The sequence below is a fragment of the Triplophysa rosa genome, linkage group LG18 (genome assembly GCF_024868665.1).
Source record: "Triplophysa rosa linkage group LG18, Trosa_1v2, whole genome shotgun sequence".
NCBI classification, from domain to species: Eukaryota; Metazoa; Chordata; class Actinopteri; order Cypriniformes; family Nemacheilidae; genus Triplophysa; species Triplophysa rosa.
In genome coordinates, this window is record NC_079907.1 from 8,900,190 (window position 1) to 8,923,959 (window position 23,770).

Here is a 23,770-nt window from a genome sequence, read left to right on the forward strand (position 1 = left end):
AAAATTCTGTCATTATTTTCGAGTATTTCCAAATCTTTATACATTTCTTTGTTCTGACGAACACAGAGAATGATATTTGGAAAAACCACCACTGACTACTATAGTAAATGACAATGGTACTCAAAAGTGCCTCAGAACTGTTTGCTTTCCTACATTCTTCAAAATATCTTCTTTTGTGTTCAACAGAAAAAAGAAAATTATAAAGCAAATTTTCCTACCATGGTAGTCAATGGCGGCCAAGAACTGTTTGGTTACAAGCATTCGTCCAAATATCTTTCTCTGTGTTCATCAGAAGAAAGAAATTTATACTAATTTGGAACAACTTGAGGGCGAGTAAATAAAGACATTTTTGGGTGAACTGTTTCTTCGAAGGTTATGTACTGTATATCCATGTGCTTCCATGTGAATGAACAAACTGTGCTGTTCTGGTCTCACCAGAACAGGCAGTCAGATCCTTCTTATCTCCAGAAACATCCTCCAAACTACGTGCAGAGATATCGACTTCCGAGTCAGATTTTGAGGCATCACCCTTTATCAAAAGTGGAAGAAGAAAAGTTGTCAGTTGCCAAGTCGTGGTGTTGACAGGTGGGTGAATGTGGGGTCTCCCACCCTAGCAGCCCTCAATAAAGGCCCTAGGGCGACTGGTATCTGAGGGAGAGACATCCTGGACAGCATAATCCACAACACATTGCATTTGACTGCATGCACTTGACACTATCACCACTCTGAAACCACCATTACTGAATTAATTGTTTGCATATGCAGAGCTTTATAACGGTTAAATGTATTTTTAAGAAGATGATCTCATGGTCAGACCATCTGCTATATTAGTGTAAGACATATCCACATGCGGGGTGAATATGTGTGGGTTTTTCTCTCGGCTCACTGGAGGTGCAGCACCAGTAGAGCAGGCACATCCAATGATCAGGCAGGAGAAATAAACAGTGCTATTTATATCAGAGGGCTCATCTCATTGTTTGGCCCTTTATCCTTCACGTCCCCAGTCTTGGGTCGTCTTTAATGCAGCTTCCTGCCAGGAGTGTTTCAGTGTGGTCTATCACAGAAATTCAACCCTGTGTGGTTTGTCAAAACAGAGACCATTGATTGAAGAAGGTCTCTCTCTCTCTCTCTCTCTTTCAATTTGACCAGTTGGGAGGTTTGGATGGTGACTGCAAATGAAATTAAATCTGTGAAAGAGCATAAAAAGTATTGTTCATTAGCCTTAAGATACATTTTTCTCATTTGGTGGTAATTGAATGATAAAATGAAAAATAAAAAACAGGTCTTAGCGGGTCTCGCAGCCTGGTCAGTCTTGTCTGTTTGCTTATTTATGAAAAGTGGGTTTTGGGCACTTGGGCACCTTCGGCACGACCAACTAAAAGCCCAACCAGCAAAACCACCGAAACACTAGATTGGCCGGTCTGGGAAACCACCTACATCACCAAAAACAGCTTAGGCTTTTTTTCAAACCAATTTATATTTCAGCATGGCACTGTTGATTGAAATAGAAAAAGAGAGAGAACATATACTGTATAGTAGAGACTATTCTGACAAACCTCTGAACCTACAGACAATGTATCCCATTGACTTCATTTATTAGCATCATGTCCTGAATCATAGATTTGTGCATTTCCCTCTCTGAAATAAAAATGCATTAGTTGTAGATGTGTAAAAGGGCATAGAAAGCAATAGAAGCCAGTGGGATCATTGCAACACAACACACAAACACAGCCGAACGGCAATTAATTCACAGCATAACTACAACAAAACAGTGAGTAGGAGTCGTCAATAGGGAATAACACAATATCGAAGTTACTAAAGCAACAAAAAGTAATGAAATATTAAAAGAGTAATGACGCCGGACTACTTGTCTATTTCCCACTACTAGAGCACAATAAAATAAAACACAGCTGTGATAGGTTGAACTTAGCAGAAAGGCACAACTAAGCATCTTCTGGATCAGAGCACCCGGTGCAGTTAGCCGTTAGCGTAGCATCAGCACCCACTGTTACTCACAGCACGCTCAGAACTGAGCATAGGGGATGTCCTGCCTGGCTTGGGTTTGGCTATCTTCATTCCAACATGGCCTTTCTGAGCAAAGAGATGTAGCAGAACTGTGAAAAACAGACTTTTTGGCCGCTTTTTGATAAGAAATTAGGAATCAGATATTGTGTGCTATGTGAAACTCAATCCTAAACAAATGAAAATGTAAAAAAATCTGCCATGGACTTCAACATTTACTCAATAACTTTGAATCAAAAGTTACTGAGTGGATCTGTAATGTGTCAGAGGAGATGGCCCTCCTGGCTGACACTGTTTTTGTTCTCCATTTTTTCATTATTAGAGTTTTGGTTCCTTGCCACTGTGTCGTGTTGACTTGATCACCGGGAGACTGCTGATTTAAGATCACCTTTGGGTTCTGTAAACTGCATTAACATTGATTTATTAGAATGGTCTTACTCTTTCTGTAATACCTTGTACTGCATTGTATTCTACCTCTTTCTGTGTTTTTATTTTTTCCTATAAAACAATGAAACATTGTAAAAAGCGCTATATAAATAATAAATAATAAATATTGAATTCATCTACTTTCATTTATTCTCTACAATGCAAAAAGAGCAAAATAGAAAAACTGCAACATCGTTTCAAAGCCCATTGGTTTTCTTGCGTCACATGACAAAATGTCATCGATATCAATGTTTTTTCTAAGAACTACAGTAATACTGTTAAACAGTAGTAAAGTAATACTGGTTTGGAAAGAAAAACAGTGCATATTAGATTAAATGCTGACAGATGTTTGGTTTTTGAGGAACTGTCCCTTTAAGTATACCAGAATTTCATTAGGCATGTTAAAGGTAAACTCCACTGGGGCTGTAATGTGAATTGAGAGATTAGGTCGCTGTGCGTCTGTTTCTTAGTCACAGGTCTTAATTTGATTTCAAGCATGTTTTGACGCGAGATGTGCTTATTATGGTAAAACTGGAAAAGCATTAAATAAAAAGGGCCGTACAAAAGGGCTGTATGTGTGAAAGCAACAATAGCCATTGGTGCTTGTCTTTCTGTAGTCTTACACTGCAAATGTCACCTAGCACAGCTGCATGAATGAAAACAAATACAGGATGTGATGTCTAGAAACACAAACAGACCGAGTCTACTCAACAGGGTCAAGTGCTTCCACTCAGCTCTGGCTCACTGTACGGCTTTTTACTATTGCCGAGCTTCTGATCTCAGCGGACGATTATTTCAACAGAACTTTAAATATAGTTAAATTAAAAAAGACCCCGCGGAGTGCAATTCTCCGAGATAAACATAATTAAAGCAAAGAGGTGTTGAGAGACCTCTGCTCAAAATATTACAGATAGATTTTGAAATCCGTTCAAACTGACGTCCCAGTTGCCTTATATGATTTCGTCTGGCTTTGTCTAATATCACAGAGGCTTTTACAAATGGCCAAACACATTGATCAAATAAAGCATGAGGCACTACAAGGATTGCCGCCAGGCATCGAGCAAGTGAACCTGAAGAAAGACTGTGAGTCAAGTCTGCTTCTACATAAAACAATCACAAGTGACAGTGTCCACAAACGCCGGGATCCTCCTGGTTAGTCTCATTGGGTGAGATCATGCGGAGTGCTACATACCCCCGAGTCTATTGGCAGCTGAATACAGCTCAGCTGGCCATGCAAATCCTCCCTCTTGGTTATTTCCTAAAGCGGACACGTGTTAGGATTTTACCACACGGAGTAAAAAGGTAAGGTGGAAGGAAAAGAGTACAAACAGGTTATAGAAGAAAAGAAGTCAAATACGTCTGGTGAAGAATATACCATCAAAAAAGCTAATAAATTGTACAGAACAATATTTTTTACAAATCTAAAAATGCAAAAAGTGTTCTATGATCTTTAGGTTTAGGGATACGGTTATGGATCACACATCAAATCACACAACAGTTTTGCATTTAGGGTGGAGTTAAGGTTGCGAGCGTGTTTAGTACTCTAGTTAAAACTCTTTCAGAACATTTATTCACTGCAATGGACAGACTCTTGTTTTTCTACCCATCTCCTTTGAGGTAATAGATATTGAATTTTTCACATCGTGAACCTGTCAAGTGAGCGAACTGCATCAAGTGATGAAAGAAGAAACGCAGATAATGATTGAAACCTTCAGCAAGTTCAATAAAATGTTTTGTTTGTGATTTAATATCATGCCATCATGTAATAAACCAGGGTAAAACTGTGTCTTGTCTAAACTAAAACTCAGCCAAATAAAACCATTTCCTAAATTATAACGACGGTAAAACCACAGCTGTCTTAAAATGGGGCAAATCATGACCTGATAGTAAAAACTTGCTTTTCTTTGAGCTGCACGAATGAAAATTCGGTCATCATTTACTCTTCATTTATTCTTCAAAATATCTTCTTTTGTGTTCTGCAGAAGGAACAGTCATACAAGTTTGAAGTGACAAGATGGTGACTAAATGATGACAGAATCCCTTTAATAAAAGTGAAGGAAAATGCTTTGGGCTGAATAAACAAGACGGAAGAACTGTCCAGCTGCCAAAATAGTCACAAATAGTAAAAAAAAAAGTTTAATCAAACCACACGGAGTACGTCTTCCACTGAACTGCCTGGCATGTGGATTGACATGCCTGCCTGACCGGAATCACGTCCTTAAAGCAGTAACTTCAAGAATATATTTGCTTAGAGCAGTGGACGGGACATTCACTGGGAGGACATTTATTTTGGCCCTTGATCCCTCCGCTTTACACACGTCATTCAGCCACCGGTTTCCCCAGCAACCCTGACGCACTGAAAAGTTCGACCAACTATAAATAAACACGATGTTTGCAGAAAAGGACGCACGGTTAATATAATACTCCAGCAACATTCGTAAGATAGACGAAGGCGAGGGATACCTTGGAATTCCGTCTGGCATCAGAGCACAATACATGATGATCTAGTGAATGTATTATCTAAGGTGATGGCACGTAGAGGTCAGCCGGGTGCAGGTTATCCTCTCGTATTTAAGAGCAGAAGGTCTATTTTTGATGGTTACTGCGTAGCTAACATAATTTGCTCTAAGCTGCCATGATGCAGTACGAAAGCTATTTCTGTCTGGCAGACGGGCACAGGAGAGGCACGCTCATTTTTTAGAAAAGAATAACGCCGAGAAAAATTGAGCGGCATCCAGATAATACCTTCCCTCTCAAGAAGACCCAAACTCTGCAAATTCATCCTCACATATCAATGTCCTTTTCTCTCTGAATTATGCAGATAAACGATAACATGATTTTTAATTTACAATTTTTACAACGTTTTTGTTGCTTTAAAGAGCTCTTGCAGACATGCTTTGACAACACTTACACAAATCGGATTTGGTTTTCAGATCTGATATTCAGGGCATTTTGCAAGTGTTGAAAGCTGATCTTTTGTTCATACAATGTAGTCAATAGGCAGTGAACAGTTTCTACACTTGTTGCTATAGTAATGAAGCGATGACAAGAGTCAACTGAGAGTAGCTGTCAGGGTGGAAAGCTGGAAATTTTGCCTCCGTTGATCGTCTCACTGCGTCACATGAGCGAGCATAAGCGACAAAAGAATTTCACATATTTATTGGGTCCAAAATCAATGACTCATTCACTCATTTATTGATCACTACTTGGTTAATCGCATAGTTTCATATAACAGGGAAAAAGTGAGTGAACATTTATGTAGTTGGACACACATTGTATGATGTGAGATTCCCAATTTCCCTTTTTAAATAATAAATGTAAAAAACTAAATTCTGCCTCTCTATAAGATTTAGTTTTGTCTTGTTTATTTAATCATTTTAGGATTAAAGATTTTGCTTAACTTTGTGTGTAAATCTTTTTCTTCAATCTTTAGAATCTACCATGTGAGCCGAGTTTGAAATAAATATTATAACAGTTATAAGTTTCATTGAACGCTCGCGCTTGGCCCGCAGTTAACTTCCAGTCTGTGTTCGTTGATTGGTCTGGCTAATGAATAATTATATAAAATTGTATATTTTAATTAATTTATATTAATGTTACTTTATATTGATATTTTTTAGTATAATAATTGCATTAAATAAAAAAAATCTTGTATATTAATTTGATTAAATAAACAATTAGTTAAATGTGTCGTGCAACTTTGTCGCATTTACGTTTAGCCAAGTAAAGGTTCTTCTTCTGGTAACCCAAAATAATACTGACTAGACATACTTTTAACTTGCTGGCTAATGTAATTTACTTGTCATTTCTTTTGAAATACTCTGCAGGGACTCTATTTGTTGCGGGTGTCTACCGGAAGTTAAGCTCCTGTTAAGACCGCCAGCGACACCCAGCGACAAAGCTAGGCGATGTCATTCATTTCAATGGAGAGCCGGCGACACGTGCGACAGTGACCGTTGGTGACAAGAAGTGGGCGTGTCTAGCGACGCGACAAAGTTGAGATTTGCTCAACTTTATGCAAATGATGAGCGACTACCAATAGGAGTAAAGCAGCGGAGCTCACGTCATCCATCTCTCGTCAGTTACTGCAGGGTTTGTTTATAAATGTTACTAGAGCAACCAAAGTTAGGAACGCCTTCTAACGACCTCGAAGCAAGAGACTAGCGACACAAAGCGACACAGTCGCTTGCGGTCTGAACGCATCTTTATGCTCGGGCCACAAAAGCGTGCATGCAGTAGCCTAACGTTTGTTTATGTTGTTGCTTTGAAACTGTCTGTAGAAAGATGCATTGTATTTGTGTTTTAGATTTGTCATTGTATTTGTGTTTTAAATTATAGTCGGATTACATGACTGTTAAACCGTTCTACTTCCATTATTGCACAGCCAAATTCCAAGCTTTGACAAAAGCTGTCTTTTCTTATTTAAAATGATTATTGCAAATAAGCATTTATCATACCTCAATACAATACAAAGACGGCCGATCAATTTCTCAATGTTTTTGCAGTGTGCAATATACTGGATACGCCAACCTGCATCGCCCGGTTTGTCTTTTTCCAAAGAAACTACAATAAAGCAACCTCTCCACCCAAAATGATATAAAGGCATAACATTTGTATCTTTGATTTATTTTATGTCTGGACAGGTTTTGTGTGCATTTGTTCTTCTGTCAAGGAAAAATGGCTGCTATGCACTGTGAGATAGGCTGTCTTTCAAGATCATAGAAAAACGAAGGCGATAAAGAATGAGAATGAAGGAAAGAGAGTAAGAGGGAGTTCTCTGGAGTGAGCAGAACATGGGACTCGCATAAGTGTGATGTGGGCACATCTGTTACACGCAGAACAGGGAACTCATCACTGCCCGCTGAATAAATAATAGTATTAGATGAAGGGGAGCAGATGAGCAGGAGGAAAGAGATGGTGGAATGTGCTAGAATTGGGTAGATCAGTGATTCCCCGCACTGGACCTGCTCCAAATGCAGCTTAATCTTTCCTAAAGATTTTTTGGTAACACTTTATTTTAAGGTCCAATTCTCGGGATTAATAAGACATTAACTACGACTTTTGCCTCAGTAAACTCCTAATTTGTTGCTTATTAGTAGTTAGTAAGGTAGTTGTTAGGTTTAGGTATTGGGTAGGATTAGGGAAGTAGAGTATGGTCATGTAGACTATGTGCTTTATAGGTACTAATGAACAGCCAATATGCTAATAATAGGCATGCTAATAAGCAGTTAATAGTGAGAATTGGTCCCTATACTAAAGTGTTACCGATTTTTTCTATTTCCTAAATATTTACAAGAAAAATGTAATTTAAAATATTTTCGGGTTTCAGAGGGTACTTTGTACCCCTTCTACTTTATTAAAGCTATATTAAAGATATTTCAACAAAAATACTAATACATAATAAAAAATGATTTTCTTATTGTAAATGTATAGTTAATATAGTTAATGCATTCCATTTCTTTCTAAGTTGAATGTTGTACCATCGCTTTTGGATGAAACTCATACAAGTATTACAGTATATGATATATGTGTCATGGCTCTGCTTCCTTAGTCATGTTTTTCTTGGTCCTGTAGCAGAGCCATGACAAAGTCTTTGGTTATGTGTGGAGAGAAACTTATTATTGTCCGTTTGACAATAATATACGTTCTCTCCAGTGTCTTGTCATTGGCCCCATTCCTCTCGTTTCCTTGTCATCTTCCCCTGAGTGTTTAATTACCCACACCTGCCCCGTGTCGTTATCCCTCGTTTGTCTTCCCTATATATACCCTCTTGTTTCTTTGTCCTGTGCTCGTGTATTACGTTGTGTTTACGTTGTGTTTGTGCTCATGGGCCTGTTCCTGTGGTTACCTGGTTCCTGTTCCTGTGGTTACCTGGTTCCTGTTCTGCGCATTGTCCTTTATTCGTGAGTTGTGGTTTTTAGTCTTAGTCACCCTGCCGTGTTTTTTTTTTTGTAAGACGTTGTGTCGTGCCTTGTTTTCTTAGTTTGTTTTTGCCCCCCCTGTGGGAAGTGTTTTGTTTCAGTTTTTTATCTCAGTTTCGTTTTCCCCATTGTGGGTGTTTTTGTTTTGTGTAATAAATATTATCTGTTAACCCCTTCACTGCCTGCCTGCGCTTGGGTTCTTCTTCTGCCAATCCGTGACAATATGATAATACTAAATATAATAAAATATACGAACACTGGTTTGGTGTTAATGAAGGAGTTCTGGGATACACAAGGTAAAAGGGAAACCCTGGACTAGAACACAGAAACTGAAAGAATGAGAATGGAGAAGAGAAAGACAGAATGTGAAAATGGATAAAACGTAGGGGTTATGTCTGACTTATCTAGGGAAGAAAGACTTTACCTCCGTCTGAAATCCCTCCACTAAGATAGCCACCAACAGGTTGAACAGAACATAGTTTCCAAAGGTCATGAGGGCGATGAAGTACAGAGCAGCCACGGGTGAGGTGGAGGCCATTCCATTGTACAGCACCTTATTCCAGTCCTCCTGAGTCAAGATCTGATGTGCACAGTGAACATACATCATCAACTAATACATACTAAATAAACATTCCCAATAGCTAGTGCTCGGCTTGCACATGATCAAATCATCTTTAAAATGTGGTCAAAATAACTGGATCACAAAAGGGATTACATATATTTTATCTCTGAATCTGATCCTGAATTGGATCTTAATACCAAATGTGACTGAAATTTGGGCAGAATGCAGAATTCTTGCCTGGAAAACCGTAACAATGGCCCACAACAAAGTGTCAAAGTTCTTGCGGTCAGGAAGCGTGTCACCATCTCTTTCGGAGCCGAATTTACATCCAAACAGGTGCATGCCAAGAATACTGTAAAAAAAAGAAAAGAAAATTAGTATGATAAGATATACAAGACTCAATGTACAGTACATGTTAATGACACTAAATAATCTTTGTCTTGCCTGAAAATGAATATGAAAAGCATGAGCAACATGCAGAAGGTAGCAACGTTGTCCATGGTCTTCATCAGAACCACCAGCTGTCTCTGAAGGGCGGGCATGAAGCGGACCAGCTTCAACACCCGCATGAGCCTGAAGGTCCTTAACACGGATAAACCGCCTCCCTGCTGGCCAACAATCTCCCACACGCTGTTAACACACACACAAATACACACATCTAGCTGTCTTGATGCAAAAGTCAGCAAAAATCTAAATAATATATACATCATTTTTAAAAACTTTTTAGAGTTTTCTCTTTCAGAGTTTTATTAATTCGTCCCCAAAGGAATGAATAGGTAACTATGGTAACCAAGAATCATTTTCCCCCACGCTAAACCCTGCCCCCAGTATATGACACACTACACACTGTGTCTATACAATGTGTTGAGCGTTAACAGATGCACAATCCGATCACAACATTCCACCGTGCCAAACCTAAACGTCTCAGTATCATTTGCATCAAAGAAAAACAGGAATTGTGAATAGACAGACATGAAATTATAGCACTCCTCACGACAGCTGACAGTCATCAAACTGAACAGGCAACAGATGTCCCATCATGCAGCAGTAATGGCTGCATTTTGTCTGGCTGTCACTGTTGTGATACAACACACTGCCTGCATGCATTTTCAGAAATGAACGTTAATAAACAGTGATGCATGCAACAGTATTAGAGCACATTTAGAAGTTGAGAAGGCGCATGTGTACCTGATTACAACGATAATGCCATCAAAGATATTGTAGGGGTTCTTGATGTAGCCGAATGGACCGTAGACCAGAAGTTTCAGAAGCATTTCCAGAGCAAAAAGGCTGGTAAAGACGATATTACTGATCTCCAGAGCATTCGTCAACTCATCAGGCTGAAAAAATAAATAATTGAATCAAACTCACAAGTAATATGCCACATCAGTAGGCCACAAAATGTAGCATATAGTAAGAATATGTCGTTGCTTTTGGACGAAATTCTCGTCCCCCAAAAATCTTCAGAACCTTTCATTTAAAAAAGTACTTTTTTATATTCAAACACTGTTGTCAAACCTGACAAATTATTTTAAATAATCTTCATTGGTTAAATATTTGCAAAATGACAAACAAGCATAAAGGGCGACCAATAGTAATGATAGTAAAGAATAGTAAAGTAAAAAAATAGCAAAGATCTAGAAAAAAGAAAGAAAGATAATCACAAAACATGTGCCCGACAACAAAATACAATATGAATTCTTAACCTCATACAAACATGACTCCCAACAGCTAGTACATATTTAACAAGAAGATTTTGTAATGGATAAGTAAATAGAAAAGAATGTACTGACTTGTGAGAGGTTGTTGTAAATATAGTCTTTACTAAAAATGACATATCCAATGAGTAACTGTCACAGGTGAGCGCACCCAACCCCAACCCCGCCACACCACCCCCACCCCCCTCAAGATAAAGTAAGCACTGTGATATTTTGATCTTATTTTATCGAGCATAATGCAGGGTCATATAATCAAGGCCTCATACCATTCAAACCATACATATAACAGAACCTGGTCTTAATTTTTCAACATTACAAAAAGCTCTTTCCTCACTGTTCCCTCACACTGTCACACCATTCACTAATTGTACACAAAAGTACAGTAAAAGTGTCAGATACATAAAAACATACACAAGAGAAAGCAGTAGATTTGCAGTGTTGTTGATAATTCAGCATGGAGAGAGGGAGAGTTTTCATGAGACATATGGACCGGTTCATATTTCGCTTTGGGTTTTTTTTTGTAAAAATTGTAAAAATGAGACTGGGCAGAAGACCCAGCACGCATAACACATTCTTGAAACATCACGGCTAGCTGGCTTTAATGAACACAATCTTAAACAGCTAAAAACACAGCACAACATCCCCAGGCACGCAACTATTTGCTTATGAAAACGAACAGTGATTTTAGAAGCCTTAGACGGGATGCTGAACTTAATAGCTTTTAATTATGACAAAAAGCCAACGGTTTAACTAAAACGATTGTTTCCACAAAGTAATGAGGAGAAATATAATTAAATACAGTCTACGAAAATGAAAAATATCATCTACGTAGCTAATAGAATTATGTGTAATCTAATGGAATTGAAAAGCGGCCTGTGATGATGAAGTGTTGGGTTATTTGTGGCTCTTGAGGTGTTTCACAGAGGTGGGGAATGAAGCCAGCAAATTTATTTTGGAGCTGAGCAGCTCAGGGTTGGGCATTGTCTACCCAGCAGGAGAATGCACTTGGCCTCTTCATGGGGTGAGGCCCTTCAGTTCAAATCAGGACCACTTGTGGGAAAAGTACATCACACACTCTGCGGGAGTGATTTTTCCAGGAACAGTACAGCTGAAGACTAATGTTGCGTTAAACTTTGCATGCATGCTTTACAAAAGACTTGCATCACGAAACACTAACATTTTAAAATGATACTTTCTAAACTTTCAATAGTTACAAATACTATTGGTGTTGATCGGTCTTCCTGTAAAAGCAAATGCTGCTTCTTCATGAAAACTGTTTTGTTTTACAGTCCATCAGGTAAATACTAAGAATTCTTTGGGACACACCAGAGGCTTTGAAGAACATCCAGAGAGCTCTTGAGCATGAACTTAAGACTTTAAGGGTGGGATAACAAACGCAGTTTCTGCCAATCTCATATTAATCTTGAGTACCTATACAATAGTATTGCATATGTAGTATCTTCGATTCGAGTATTTAGTTTGATCAAATTTATAAAAGAGAGATATAGCTGTACGATTATTTCCGGAAAAAGACAAGCTGCTGGTCGCAGGCAGGGGGGACGGAACTACAGCATGAGCACACAATATCATCGCATTATCCCTTCGTGTTGTTTTTTCATTATGCATGTACACGCCGATTGCCAACAAAACACAGACATATGACTCAGTTTGACTTACCGCCTGCAGTTCATGTCTGGCATGTTTTAGCACTGGGACCGTGCCATCTATCAGTTTCAAACGATCTCCAAATCAAGCGTTATATCCACCGTTTATATAACATCCATCACTGTAATGCCGTGAAAAAACAAACACACCTCAACTTCTCCCATTATCGCAAGAGTAACGAGCAGCAGCTGCAGGCCGACAGTGCAGCCAATCTTGATGCAGCGCAGCCAATCTTGATAAAAGGATCTTCCTATCGCTCGTCGGTTGGCGATTTCTTTCGCCTTGCCGTGGGTGTGCTTTTCTGGGAGAATTGCCCAATAAAAGGAATAGGATCCCTATTACGAAACAGGGATCCAGACTTATAAAAAGCTTTCTGAAACAAGTTGGAGTGCTGGGGGAGTGTATCAAGCACAGAAATACTACATCTTACGTCCAACTCGTTTTTTAACAAGTTGACCATGTTAAGCATGAAAAGCCAGCACTATCAAAACTGATTAAATAGTCAGAATGCATGACATAGCATGTTATCCCGCCTTTAAAGACCCACATCTCACTAGCACTCCACTATCAGCGGCTGTCCATTTTAGTACACAGCAAATGAAAGACCAGCATCATTTCATCAAAAAATGTTTTGAGTTATTATCACTTAATCAAAACAACCCAAATGCAGTTTGATTTATATTAATTGGAATGCACAATAAAAACATGATTAAAAAAAAATCATATGTATAGTTTCTGAATTCTGAAATAAGGAAGAGGTGTGTTTTGGGTTTTTTAATTCAATGAGTTTCTAGGTTAAGGCACGGTGAAATGGGGTTGACTGCACTTTATGCTATTAAAACAAAATGAATACTACAATATTTCTGTGTCTATATTACCAAGTCATCATTGCAACGTCAAGTATATGCTTTATTAAGCTTTTAACATTGTGTCAACACTAACTACAGCAATACAATAAAAAGCATATTTTGTATAGCATTAACCTGCCCCATTTCACTCATAACCATTATTTTCACCTTCTTTTCAGACAATCATGTAAACAAATTCTTGGTAAACATCCCCGGTATGAAGATGGTAACAAGCACTCCAGAGCTAAACGAGTCCTAAAAATAGATTTCAAGTACAGTGCGTTTCAGACGGTGGGTGAGTTGTTTACGGTGTAACTAGTCCATCCATCTCAACACCGGTTGAGTCATTCAGGCTAATTTGCGAAGATGATAGGCCACCATTACGGGACTGACAGCGCAATCACTCTAATTTATCGCAGCGTGGAGACATTGCCTTGTCTCACGTAACCTTTCCCCTGGATGTGTTTTAGTCCTCGCATTTTAATGTATAACAAGCCAAGGGAGGTCAAACGAACCCACTGAAACTTAATAGAATGGAATAGAATGGAATAGGAGAAAATGTGCCTAATAGATGCACCCAAAACAAAAACATTTACATACATATGTATAATTGAATGAACTGTAGAATTGAATGAACTGTAGAATAAAATAGAACATAACATAACAGAATGTGCCTATACATCCATACAAAACACATGGTATAATAAAACGTCCACATACATATGAATGAATATAATAACTGGAGTGTATTTGTGTTGTGTGGTACAGAAGTGTGGAATGTATTCAAGTGCAAAAATTTGTTGACTGTTGGTCTTTGAGTGTTACTTGACCAGCAGCATGAGGCATGCGGTGAAGAACATCCTTGCGGAACAACTGTGGGAAATGGACTCTTACAACAAGCAGGAGTAGTGTGACGGTTAAGGGCTCAGCATACTACATTCAAAATCTAAAAACGACCGTCTGTGACCTGATTTCGAACAAAATCTTGTCCAAACGTCAATTCGTTTCACTAGTTCGCCGCAGCAAACCAAACAGAACTTTCCGGGAAAGTTCGTGTTGGCCGGTAAACACCCTCGAGCCACCATTGGTCCATGGCCATTACGTAATAGTTGGGTGTGTTGTTTGTGTGGCCACGTGCACAGAGGCTATTTGGAAACGTCATGTAAACCCCGCCTCCAGAAACAAAGGGGTGTCGGATTGTTCGAAAACACTATACCGTCTCTCAACGTTTTCAAGCTTCGTTTTACCCCAAAACGCAGAATGAAAGCGCAATTCGCCTGGACTATGCTGAGCCCTTTAGAGACCTCTGACGGGCTGTTGATGGTAGGCAATGAGAAACACTTTCTTCTGAAGGTAACAGTGCTTTAAAAAGTACTCTCTGGCAAAGAACATGGTTATGGTGCCCACTCTCCAAGCACGAGATATGCGTTCCCTCATTAGCAGCAATGACGAGTACGTGCTTATGTCCAGCTTTCACAAATGCAAAAAGCATTTGAACCTTTAATGAGCGCTTGGGATACTTTGTAACACACTTAGGCCCGGTTTCACAGACAAGGCTTAAGGCTAGTCCCATACTAAAATAATGTGTGACCTGTCTTAACTGAATATAACTTGCCCAGAAATATCTTTAAATACAGTATATTAGTGCCATTGTTTTGTCTCAAGATTCACCAGTAATGTATTCTTCTAAGGCATTTTTATAATTCGACAAACATCTTAATTCAACTGAGGCATAGTCCTGGCTTAAACTAAGCTGTGTCTGTGTAACTGGGCCTTAGAGCTTAAATGGTCTGCGGTCCTTTGCTGAAAGTTATAGTGAACGGTCTCATGAGATTGAGATGCAGTTGACAAATAACTAGCATTTTAAATACACCACTACACGATTTCATGAGTATTAAAAATAATATCAAATAAATAAAAAAAGTAAAAACTATAAAAAATAACTATATAAAACAAAACAAAAAATATAGAAACAAAACAAAGAAAATAAATGTCTTTAGGCAAATGAAAGCATTGCTAAAGAAGCTTCCATTCTGATCTCATGGGGCTTTTAAAAGTGCACAGGCACACTTGATCTCTCAACAAACTGATTACAAAAATCCAAAGCAACCTCAACCTGGAATCATTTCTGATGATCACACAGCAACTGATGTGATCTGAGATAGGAAACCATTGCTTCAGGTCGAGACTTTGAGAGTTCACAGGGATTTGTAATGACAGTTAAGCCTAGTTATTACTGCAAATAAAGCAAAGCAAGCAACCCTTGCTGTTCCTCAATTTACATAGTCACGGCAACAACAACCATAATAGCCCATTAGGAAGAAACTGAAAAAGAGAAGCGGAGGAGAGAGAGAATGAAAGATCGAAGCAGAAAGAGACAGACTGGGTGGACAGCAGTGGTGCATGCTGGGATTTCATTTTGATACGTTATTATGTGTGACCTGATGTTATTCGGTATATAATATTATTATTTGTATAGACATTTAAATAAACTACTTGATTGATGTAACCTGTTCTGGACAACATTGCATTTAGAACTTACATAGGCTCACACTCACAATATGTGTCAGGAAGACTATTAACAAATAGGTTATAAACAAACATGGTACATGCACAGTATTTGTGAGGCTGAGCTTTCAAAACCGATCAATTTTAAGAAGCCATAAATTGAATTAAAAGCACTTAATAGCAATTCAGGCAGAAACTGTCAATAGTCCAAACAGAGGCAATTCTAAAGCCTATTTAAGGGTGCCCACTATGTGATTCATTTATCTGTCAGCATGCTTAAAAATCCACAATTAAGTTATCTCTCTTTATATTAACTGAGTACATTTAGTCTGCACAACAGTGTATAGAGCAGCAATCCTTCACACCAGCAATGTTCTATAACATGAATTTTCCAGTAGGCTTATGTAACGGAGGCCAACAACTCCTTCCTAAAACAAAAACATCTTTTTGCAAAATTCACATTCATTCTGTAATCTAATTAATTGTACTTATTACACTAAAATTACTCATAATTGCAAACAGGCTGGGCTGAACAGATTTGAAAAACAGCTAATATTATTGTGCCATTACGACTGTCATTGTTCCCTAGAGCTTCCTAGGAATATGGAAGCCTGCTGGTCATCATTTGCAGGTACTAGATAATTATCTGTGAATACTGCGTTATGTATTTTACATAAGCATTACAGTTATAGGAATCGAACTTTTGTTCAGTGAGTACTCCATCCTGTAGTATTGTACTGTTGTAAAATGTTTACAAATGTAAAATCGGTTTCATCTTTTGTATTAACCTTAAATAACACAAAACTCCAGTAGCTTTGTTTTTAAGGTAGCGGAGGCAAATATTCTCCTCTGGCTATGAAATCTGATAGATCTATAGCCAAAATGGAAAGATAAATAGAAACAAAGCCAAAAAAATTAAGAATAAAATGGGGCTGAGGAGGTTTTAAACAACTTGAATTGATGGACAAGATAGTTGGCAAGGAGCCCGTGGAGGCTCCAAAATAAAAAGCACGCACTTCTGCTCTGAAAATAGCCCAACATGTGGTCAGGTTTTGTATGGTTTTCATGCGCAGACTCAAGCGATCAACATGTCTTCTCTCCAAAAAACACAGAGCGGTGTCTTGAAGGAGTCAGCGCAGCGCAGCTCAACGTATCACCATCTCGTCTGTTTGTTCTTCTCAGTCATTCACACATTCCTCCCTTTGGCTAAACTCTCCTAAACTCTGCTCGGTTTTAACTTCATCCAGCGATGGGTGATTTTTCCATCTGTGTCGGACAATGAAATACCAAAACTGGGCAACACAACATCAAATGTTCTGAACTTTACAAGCAACAGTTCAAGTCTAGAAACAGTAAACAAAGGAATCTTTCACTTCTTCGGTCTGAAAAATGTGATTAAAGGACGTCAGTAGAGGAGGAGAGGAACTCGCAAAAGAACACGGAAGCTTCGGGAATGCGAAATGAGAGCAGATGCAATTAGAAAGATTGAAAGCTGGGTTTTATGAGGAATCGAAAAATTCGCGTGACCTTGCGCATCCAAAATCTCAGTCTCTCATTCTCCAGATGGACTGCTCCGTAAAGACGGATTTCGCTGCCAGAATTCCCCAGGAATTTACAGGGAACAAAACGAGAGAAAAGGTAACAGAAGCACAAGTCCTCAGGGGGAGGGGAATGCCATCCGATTGTGTACGTCTCCTTCAGGCTACTGTAAACACTGCAGGTGCCAAACACAGCCAATAGAGAGCATTAGACTACATTGCCTTTCATTGACTTTCCTGCAGGTCCAACATCACTCGCGGTCTCGAAGATAAAGATAAAACAGGACGTTCATTTCAGTAATAAACCTTTCAATTCAAACAATGGTTCTGCCCTCAAAATACATTGTGTTACAACCAACCAACTCGCACTTAAAAAGTTAAAGGTTCACGCTTGATGAGGTGATTTCTGCTTTTTGAAATGACACAAATTCACATTAAACTTTTTTTTAGTTAACGCACATATAAACAGAATTAATCAGATGAAGTGGAGATACACTTTCTCTTATTGGAGAATCAACCATTTACAGAGTAGAATATCATCCATCACACACCGCTAGGTGACTCATTCCTCCATTCCAAAGTTCAACAATGCAATGTCTCCTAAATGTACTGGTTTAAGTGTTAAGGACTTAAGGACAGTGTAAACACTGCAATGAATTTCAGATGTGTGCCGGCTGGCCTGTCTCATCGGTTCAGCAATATAACACTCGTGCTCATCTGCTAGTACGGCAAATTAGTCCTACAATGGTAAACAACAGTTTACACATTCCGCAACTCTGCAGAAAAAGACAGCAGGGGGCAGATAAAAGTAAAAGTTGCGTTCAGAACAACACAGAAAGACGACAGGTGATCTGTGAGGACTTACTGGGGAGAGAATTGCTTTTGAGTGGATCTTGAGTGGAGAATTCATCAAACTGTATGAACTTTAAAAGAAATTGTTTACCTGAAAATGAAAATTCATGATTTATCCTCATGCCAGATGTACACACCGATCTTAAAGGGATAGTTCACCCAAAAATGAAAATTCTGTCATCATTTACTCACCCTCAGATTGTTCCAAACCTGTATGAATTTCTTTGTTTTGCTAAACACAAAGGAAGATATTTGGAAGAATGTCAGTAACCAAACAGATCTCATCCCTTATTGACTCCCATAGTATTTATTTTCCTTACTATGGCAGTAAATGGGGGATAACATCTGTTTGGTTACTGACATTCTTAAATATCTTCCTTTCATTTATACAGATTTGGAACAATCTGAGGGTGAATAAATGAAGGCAGAATTTTCATTTTTGGGTGAACTATCCCTGCAATTCAACTGGATTTCCAAGTTTCGCACAAGGTCACAACTTGTTGATGCTCCAAAAAGCACATCCATCCATCATAAAAGTAATCCAAATGACTCCAGTGAGTTAATAAATATCTTCTGAGACAAAAAGATGTATGTGTAAGAAAACAATATTTTGAGCTTACTGAAACCAAAACGAACCCAAAAGGGCGCTAAAACATATAAAATATAGCGACATTATATTATCTATAACCTATAATCACAAAATATGAATCATACAGTATCTTACACACAGCTATTGTTTCGTAAAGACATTTATTAACCTGATGGAGTCGTTTGCCGATTATGACGGATGTACAGTCGTGGTCAAAAGTGACTGTGCCAAAAGTCAAATTTACACTTTTTATTATTGTACTAAAAAGTTTGTTGCATGAAACTTAGCTTTGGGAAGAATATAAAATGTCATTTTGACCATATAATTAAACCTTAAAAGTTTAGTGGTCCATTTTGTACCATACCGTACCTCATATTCTGATGGTTTAATCTAACCAGAGGGGCACTAAAAGCAAATATTATACAAATATGCCCCAGAACAAATTTTTTATATGGACATAAAGTACGAATATAGACAGATATTAAAAAAAATCTTTATAAAAATACTAAGGTGTTCTGGCCTGTCCCATGTACAGTAACTGCCTAGTAAACAGCTTATTGTAGTCCCACCCCAAATCATTGCCATTTTGGACGAGCCAGAAGTGGATAAAAAGCAATGTTTGATTACTTTATAAGGTACTCAATACACAGATTATACAGGAAAAGAATATACAGTATACTGTATATCACAGCTGAAATCTGTCTTTAAAACAGTAGCAAACACAAGCAAACATGACATGTTTTTGTCTACCACCATATTCTCCCAAAATTTTTGTTGAATAACTTCAGAAAATAAAGTATAAGGTCAATAAAATCGTGTGACCACAATCATCTTCTTTTATGATATACATCTCATTGTGTTTTTGAATCAGTGGGAAAAGCAAAAAGACAAGCACTAACCTGTTCATGGTACTCGATGCCCATGCTCAACGTGTTAATAAGAATGGCGATCATTATTCCTCGTCCGAAGTACTTGCTGTCTACGATCTTACGAAAAGTGTCACACACCAGCCTCCAGAAATGAACCACCTTCGTTGCCCGAGCTCCTAATCCAAACTTCTTCCTGTTGGGATCCCTGCTGTCCCTATAATGGGCATCCTGGGTGAACTCATATATGCCCTCGCTGTCAGAGTCTGCAGTCTCGTTTCCGTCCAAACCTTCAGAGTCGTTGCCCAACGATTTCATGCAATAGGGACACGTTTCAGGGTCAAAGGTCAAAGCGGTGTCCAGGTTTGTGCCACTGCAGTTCATGGGGGCATCCTTGCAGGCGATCTTGCCTAAAATGTATGAGAACAAAATACATCAGGGAAATATAAGCAAAGCCAAGCTTTATTCTTACTTGACACTGACACTAGTGTTTACATCAATCTATTTCTTTTAAAACATGATAAAACTATGAACTCAAAACTAAAACTCTTTCATTTCTCAAGTACTCAGGCCACTATATCTGAAATTTATGAATGTTACACATTCATCTCAAATGACTATATACTGTAAGTCCATTTACCGGAAGGACCTTGTGTCTCCACCAGACACTGTGGGGTGTTTATTGGATTTGGAGGGATGTTAAGGTTGGTAAGAACACTAGCCGTACAACTGCCTCCTCCCGGGTCCAGGATTCTCTGTCTGAGCTGCTCAAACGCTAAAGACGACTGTAACGTGGGATAGTTCTTGTGTACTGGAGCAGCGAAAGGGACCGAATTCCTCTTGTAGGCCTGGAGAACCGTGAGAGAAGGCGAGGGGCCGCATCGCAAAGGCTCAAGGGGACCCGCCATGTGAAAGAAGCTGTGCATGGATTCGGCAGTGCCAGGACCTAGAGACATCAGGGACAGAGAATGTGGGTCTTGCTGGGGGATGATGACAGGTAGAATTAGATGCCCGGCACTCTGGGAGCCCGCATCCACCTCTCGGCCCACATCGGCACGGACGCTCCCGTTGCCCAGATGGTAGTGGTGATGGAGGTGATGATGGTGCACGTGATGCCGGATAGATCCTTGTCTCTGCTTCTGCCGACGTCTTTTAACAGGTGGAGGTTCCGCCGGCGGAGAAGCACAGACCCTCAGGCCCGCCCGGCGACCTGCGGCCCGAATGAGGTGCCCGATCTGCCTGGTTCCCTTGCGGATGATGTGGACCAGGTACTTGAGTAGCTCGTCGTAGCAGCTTCCCGGCTCGGAGAAACTGTTCAGCGTGCTGGCGTTGGACCTGAAACGCACTCTTTGCTCCTTCATGAGCTGACTCTCCCGTTGCTTGGTCTCAGAGAACTGTGTCGCTATGACAACTAGACAAAGGTTGATCATGAAGAACGACCCCACCTGTAAGACAGCACAGGGAGTCAAGCAGACTGTGAGAGGATGGAGCTTCTCTACAACATTGTTATTGTAAGAACATGGAAAGATGGTGTGGTAAAAATTGAAAGCATGAAACTGATTATTTTCAGAGCTGACATGACATTAATATAAATAAAATAAATCAATTTGCACAACAAAAAATGAACTAGACTTCTTAATACCCTAAATATGTACTTTTTATTTGCAATGATAAATGTTACAAATAATAATACAAATTCTGCTTTATTGGTATATAATTTGTTTACCATTTTTTTATATTTATTCTCATATTGTTCATTACTTACGTCTATTTTTTCAATTGGTCAATGAAAGTGATGAGAACCCAAAAATGAGAATCGTGTCATCATTTACTCACCCTCATGTCATTTCAAACCTGTATGACTTTCTTTCTTCCAAAGAACACAATAGAAGATATTTTGAAGACAGTTTGTAACCGAAAAACGTTGGTACCCATTCACTTCTATTGTATGGACACAAAACCAATGGAAGTAATTGGGTGCCTGTTAACAACATTTTTCAAAATATCTACTTTTGTGTTCTGCAGAAAAAAGTCGGTAACTCTTTACTTAAAACCTTCATGTATAATACATTATAAAGGGTTATTAAAGGGTATGATGCATTATAATTGTTCATTTCATGTGTTGCACTACATTAAATGTTGATGTAAACAATTATATTCAACTTAAAAATGCAAAGTGTAACAATGAATGAATAAGTGTTATAATGTATTAACTAGTTACAATTATTCATGAGACATTACAATGCATTATAAGGTGTATTACAAGGCATAATACATTAAAACTACTTTTAAAAAGCATTATGCATACAGTATATGCTTTAAGTAAAGTGTTACCAAAAAGTCATACAGGTTTGAAATGACATGAAGGTAAGTGATTTTCATTTTTGGGTGAAATTTAACTTGAACGTAGACCACCTGAAATCTTTCAAGGCCTTGTGGTTTGCAGCCCCATAGTTCTGAGAGTCACTGGCCTATATGTGCTCTCTCTTTCAAGCAATATTGTCACCACTTCAAAAAATATGATCTTTAGGAAAGCTTGTTACATCAGAGAATAAGCGCGGTTCTCTCTTCAAGTGATGGTCCAGATAATTGTCTTATAAAATCTACCGCTATGTGTCCTGGCGAGCCCAGACCAACCAAAAGCCACTCACTATGATCAAGAGGATAAAGTAGATGAAGTTGTAGAAGGAGTGAGCATCCATAACAAAGTACATGATGTCCACCCATCCTTCCAGCGTAATGACCTGCAGGACAGAACAGTAGAAAGAACAAAATTTTGCCAATTTACTGTTCATTCATATGACAAATCTGTTTTATAACAACGTAAAAAGAATTACGCTCCCCCTCCCTTTCAACCTAAGAATAGATTTCCTGTAGCTCAGTGGTTCGACCCCAGGGATTGCACATACTCAGTAACAAATGCATAGTATCATGCAATGTAAGTCGCTTTGGATAAAAGCGTCTGCCAAATGTAAATGTAAATGTAGAGCCTCCTTAATTTCACACATTGCACCTTTAAGAAAAATATGCTTTACTGTTATGCAAACTAAGACCACAAGTAACCAGTGGAAATGGATTCACGGAGACATGAATCTATGATTGCACACTCCCTTGATCAGTTTTTGGTTGTGAATTGAAGCATGCACAATGAGGCAGACAGTAGTACAGATACTGTATCTCATGCAGCCAGGGAGATACACCCTACCCAGAATGCACTCCTTGCTCTTTTTGATGAATCTGTCACAGATTAGAGAGAAACAGGGAATGGCACAACCGGAAAGAAAAGGCACTTTGCTTGCTAGTTACAGGGCAATTGGGTGTGCTAGTAGGATGAAGTGCTGTCAGACGGCTAATTCATTTCCAGATTCTGAAAATTAACCGCTTAGCCACAGAATTGGGTGCCTGCGAAGGGAAGATTAAGTCATCAAGGTGCTCAGCGTACACTATAAGACAGTACGCTGCATTTTTCACAGATTTCTCTTTAGGTGTTTAAAGTGTCCCTACTGAGTGTGAGGGTGTGGCTTCCATTTAATTTATGCTGAGATTAAAATCAGTGGGCGCGTTCTGTAGGACGCAAAGGAAATAAAACCTTATTACCCTTTAGTGCTAAAAGGAGGCACAAAATTAATAGAGACAGCTGCCACGGTCTGTAAAAAAGCTGATTCAAAATCCCACTGCATAATGCTGAGCTTATACAGCATCAAGTGTTAACCAAAATATTAAACTAAATGGGAAGTAAGCAGGAGAAATTGATTTATATACATAAATATCTGTGATAGATAGTCTAGTCGAAAGCAAGTTATTAAGTCACTGAAACAGCAAAGGCTTTCTACAGTCTCAACAACAGACACTACCTGAAAGATGGCGATCCAGGCATAACCAATGTTGTCAAAGTTTATGGCCCCCTTGAAAGGATTGGCCTGTCCGGCGGAGCAGTTGGTGTAATACTGGTTCCAGTTGACACAGGTGGTGTTGTCTGTGTTATTGTAAGATGCCATGTCCAGCTGGCACTGCAGGCCCTCCTCGTGGAGTGTTGGGACCGAGCTGCACAGTCGCATGCCATTCTCCCGCGGTTGAGAACAGATGAACGGGTTTTCATCATCGTTTTCTGTGTGGTAGTAGTTGTGCAGGTCTAGACTGGCAGGCCTGTAAAAAATAACTCTACAAATTACTTTTCAACAGCATCTTGCTTTATCATCAACAATCAATTTATTTTTAAAGGGACAGTGCACACTAAAAAGAACATTCTGTTTTA

The 23,770-nt window shown here is 38.9% G+C and overlaps 1 protein-coding gene across 1 annotated transcript in view; it reads right to left on the minus strand.

Annotated features, from left to right (window-relative positions):
• Positions 1-23,770, minus strand: part of cacna1g (calcium channel, voltage-dependent, T type, alpha 1G subunit) — a 198,710-nt gene that overhangs the window by 59,058 nt on the left and 115,882 nt on the right. The window contains exons 7-16 of the mRNA XM_057359457.1: positions 23,370-23,661; positions 22,167-22,259; positions 20,156-20,960; positions 19,549-19,925; positions 10,120-10,271; positions 9,376-9,561; positions 9,169-9,283; positions 8,794-8,949; positions 3,641-3,706; positions 436-529 (exon numbers count right to left, since the gene is read on the minus strand). Of these exons, the coding sequence (XP_057215440.1) occupies positions 436-529; positions 3,641-3,706; positions 8,794-8,949; positions 9,169-9,283; positions 9,376-9,561; positions 10,120-10,271; positions 19,549-19,925; positions 20,156-20,960; positions 22,167-22,259; positions 23,370-23,661 (2,336 nt within the window). The remainder of the gene's footprint in view (positions 1-435; positions 530-3,640; positions 3,707-8,793; positions 8,950-9,168; positions 9,284-9,375; positions 9,562-10,119; positions 10,272-19,548; positions 19,926-20,155; positions 20,961-22,166; positions 22,260-23,369; positions 23,662-23,770) is intronic.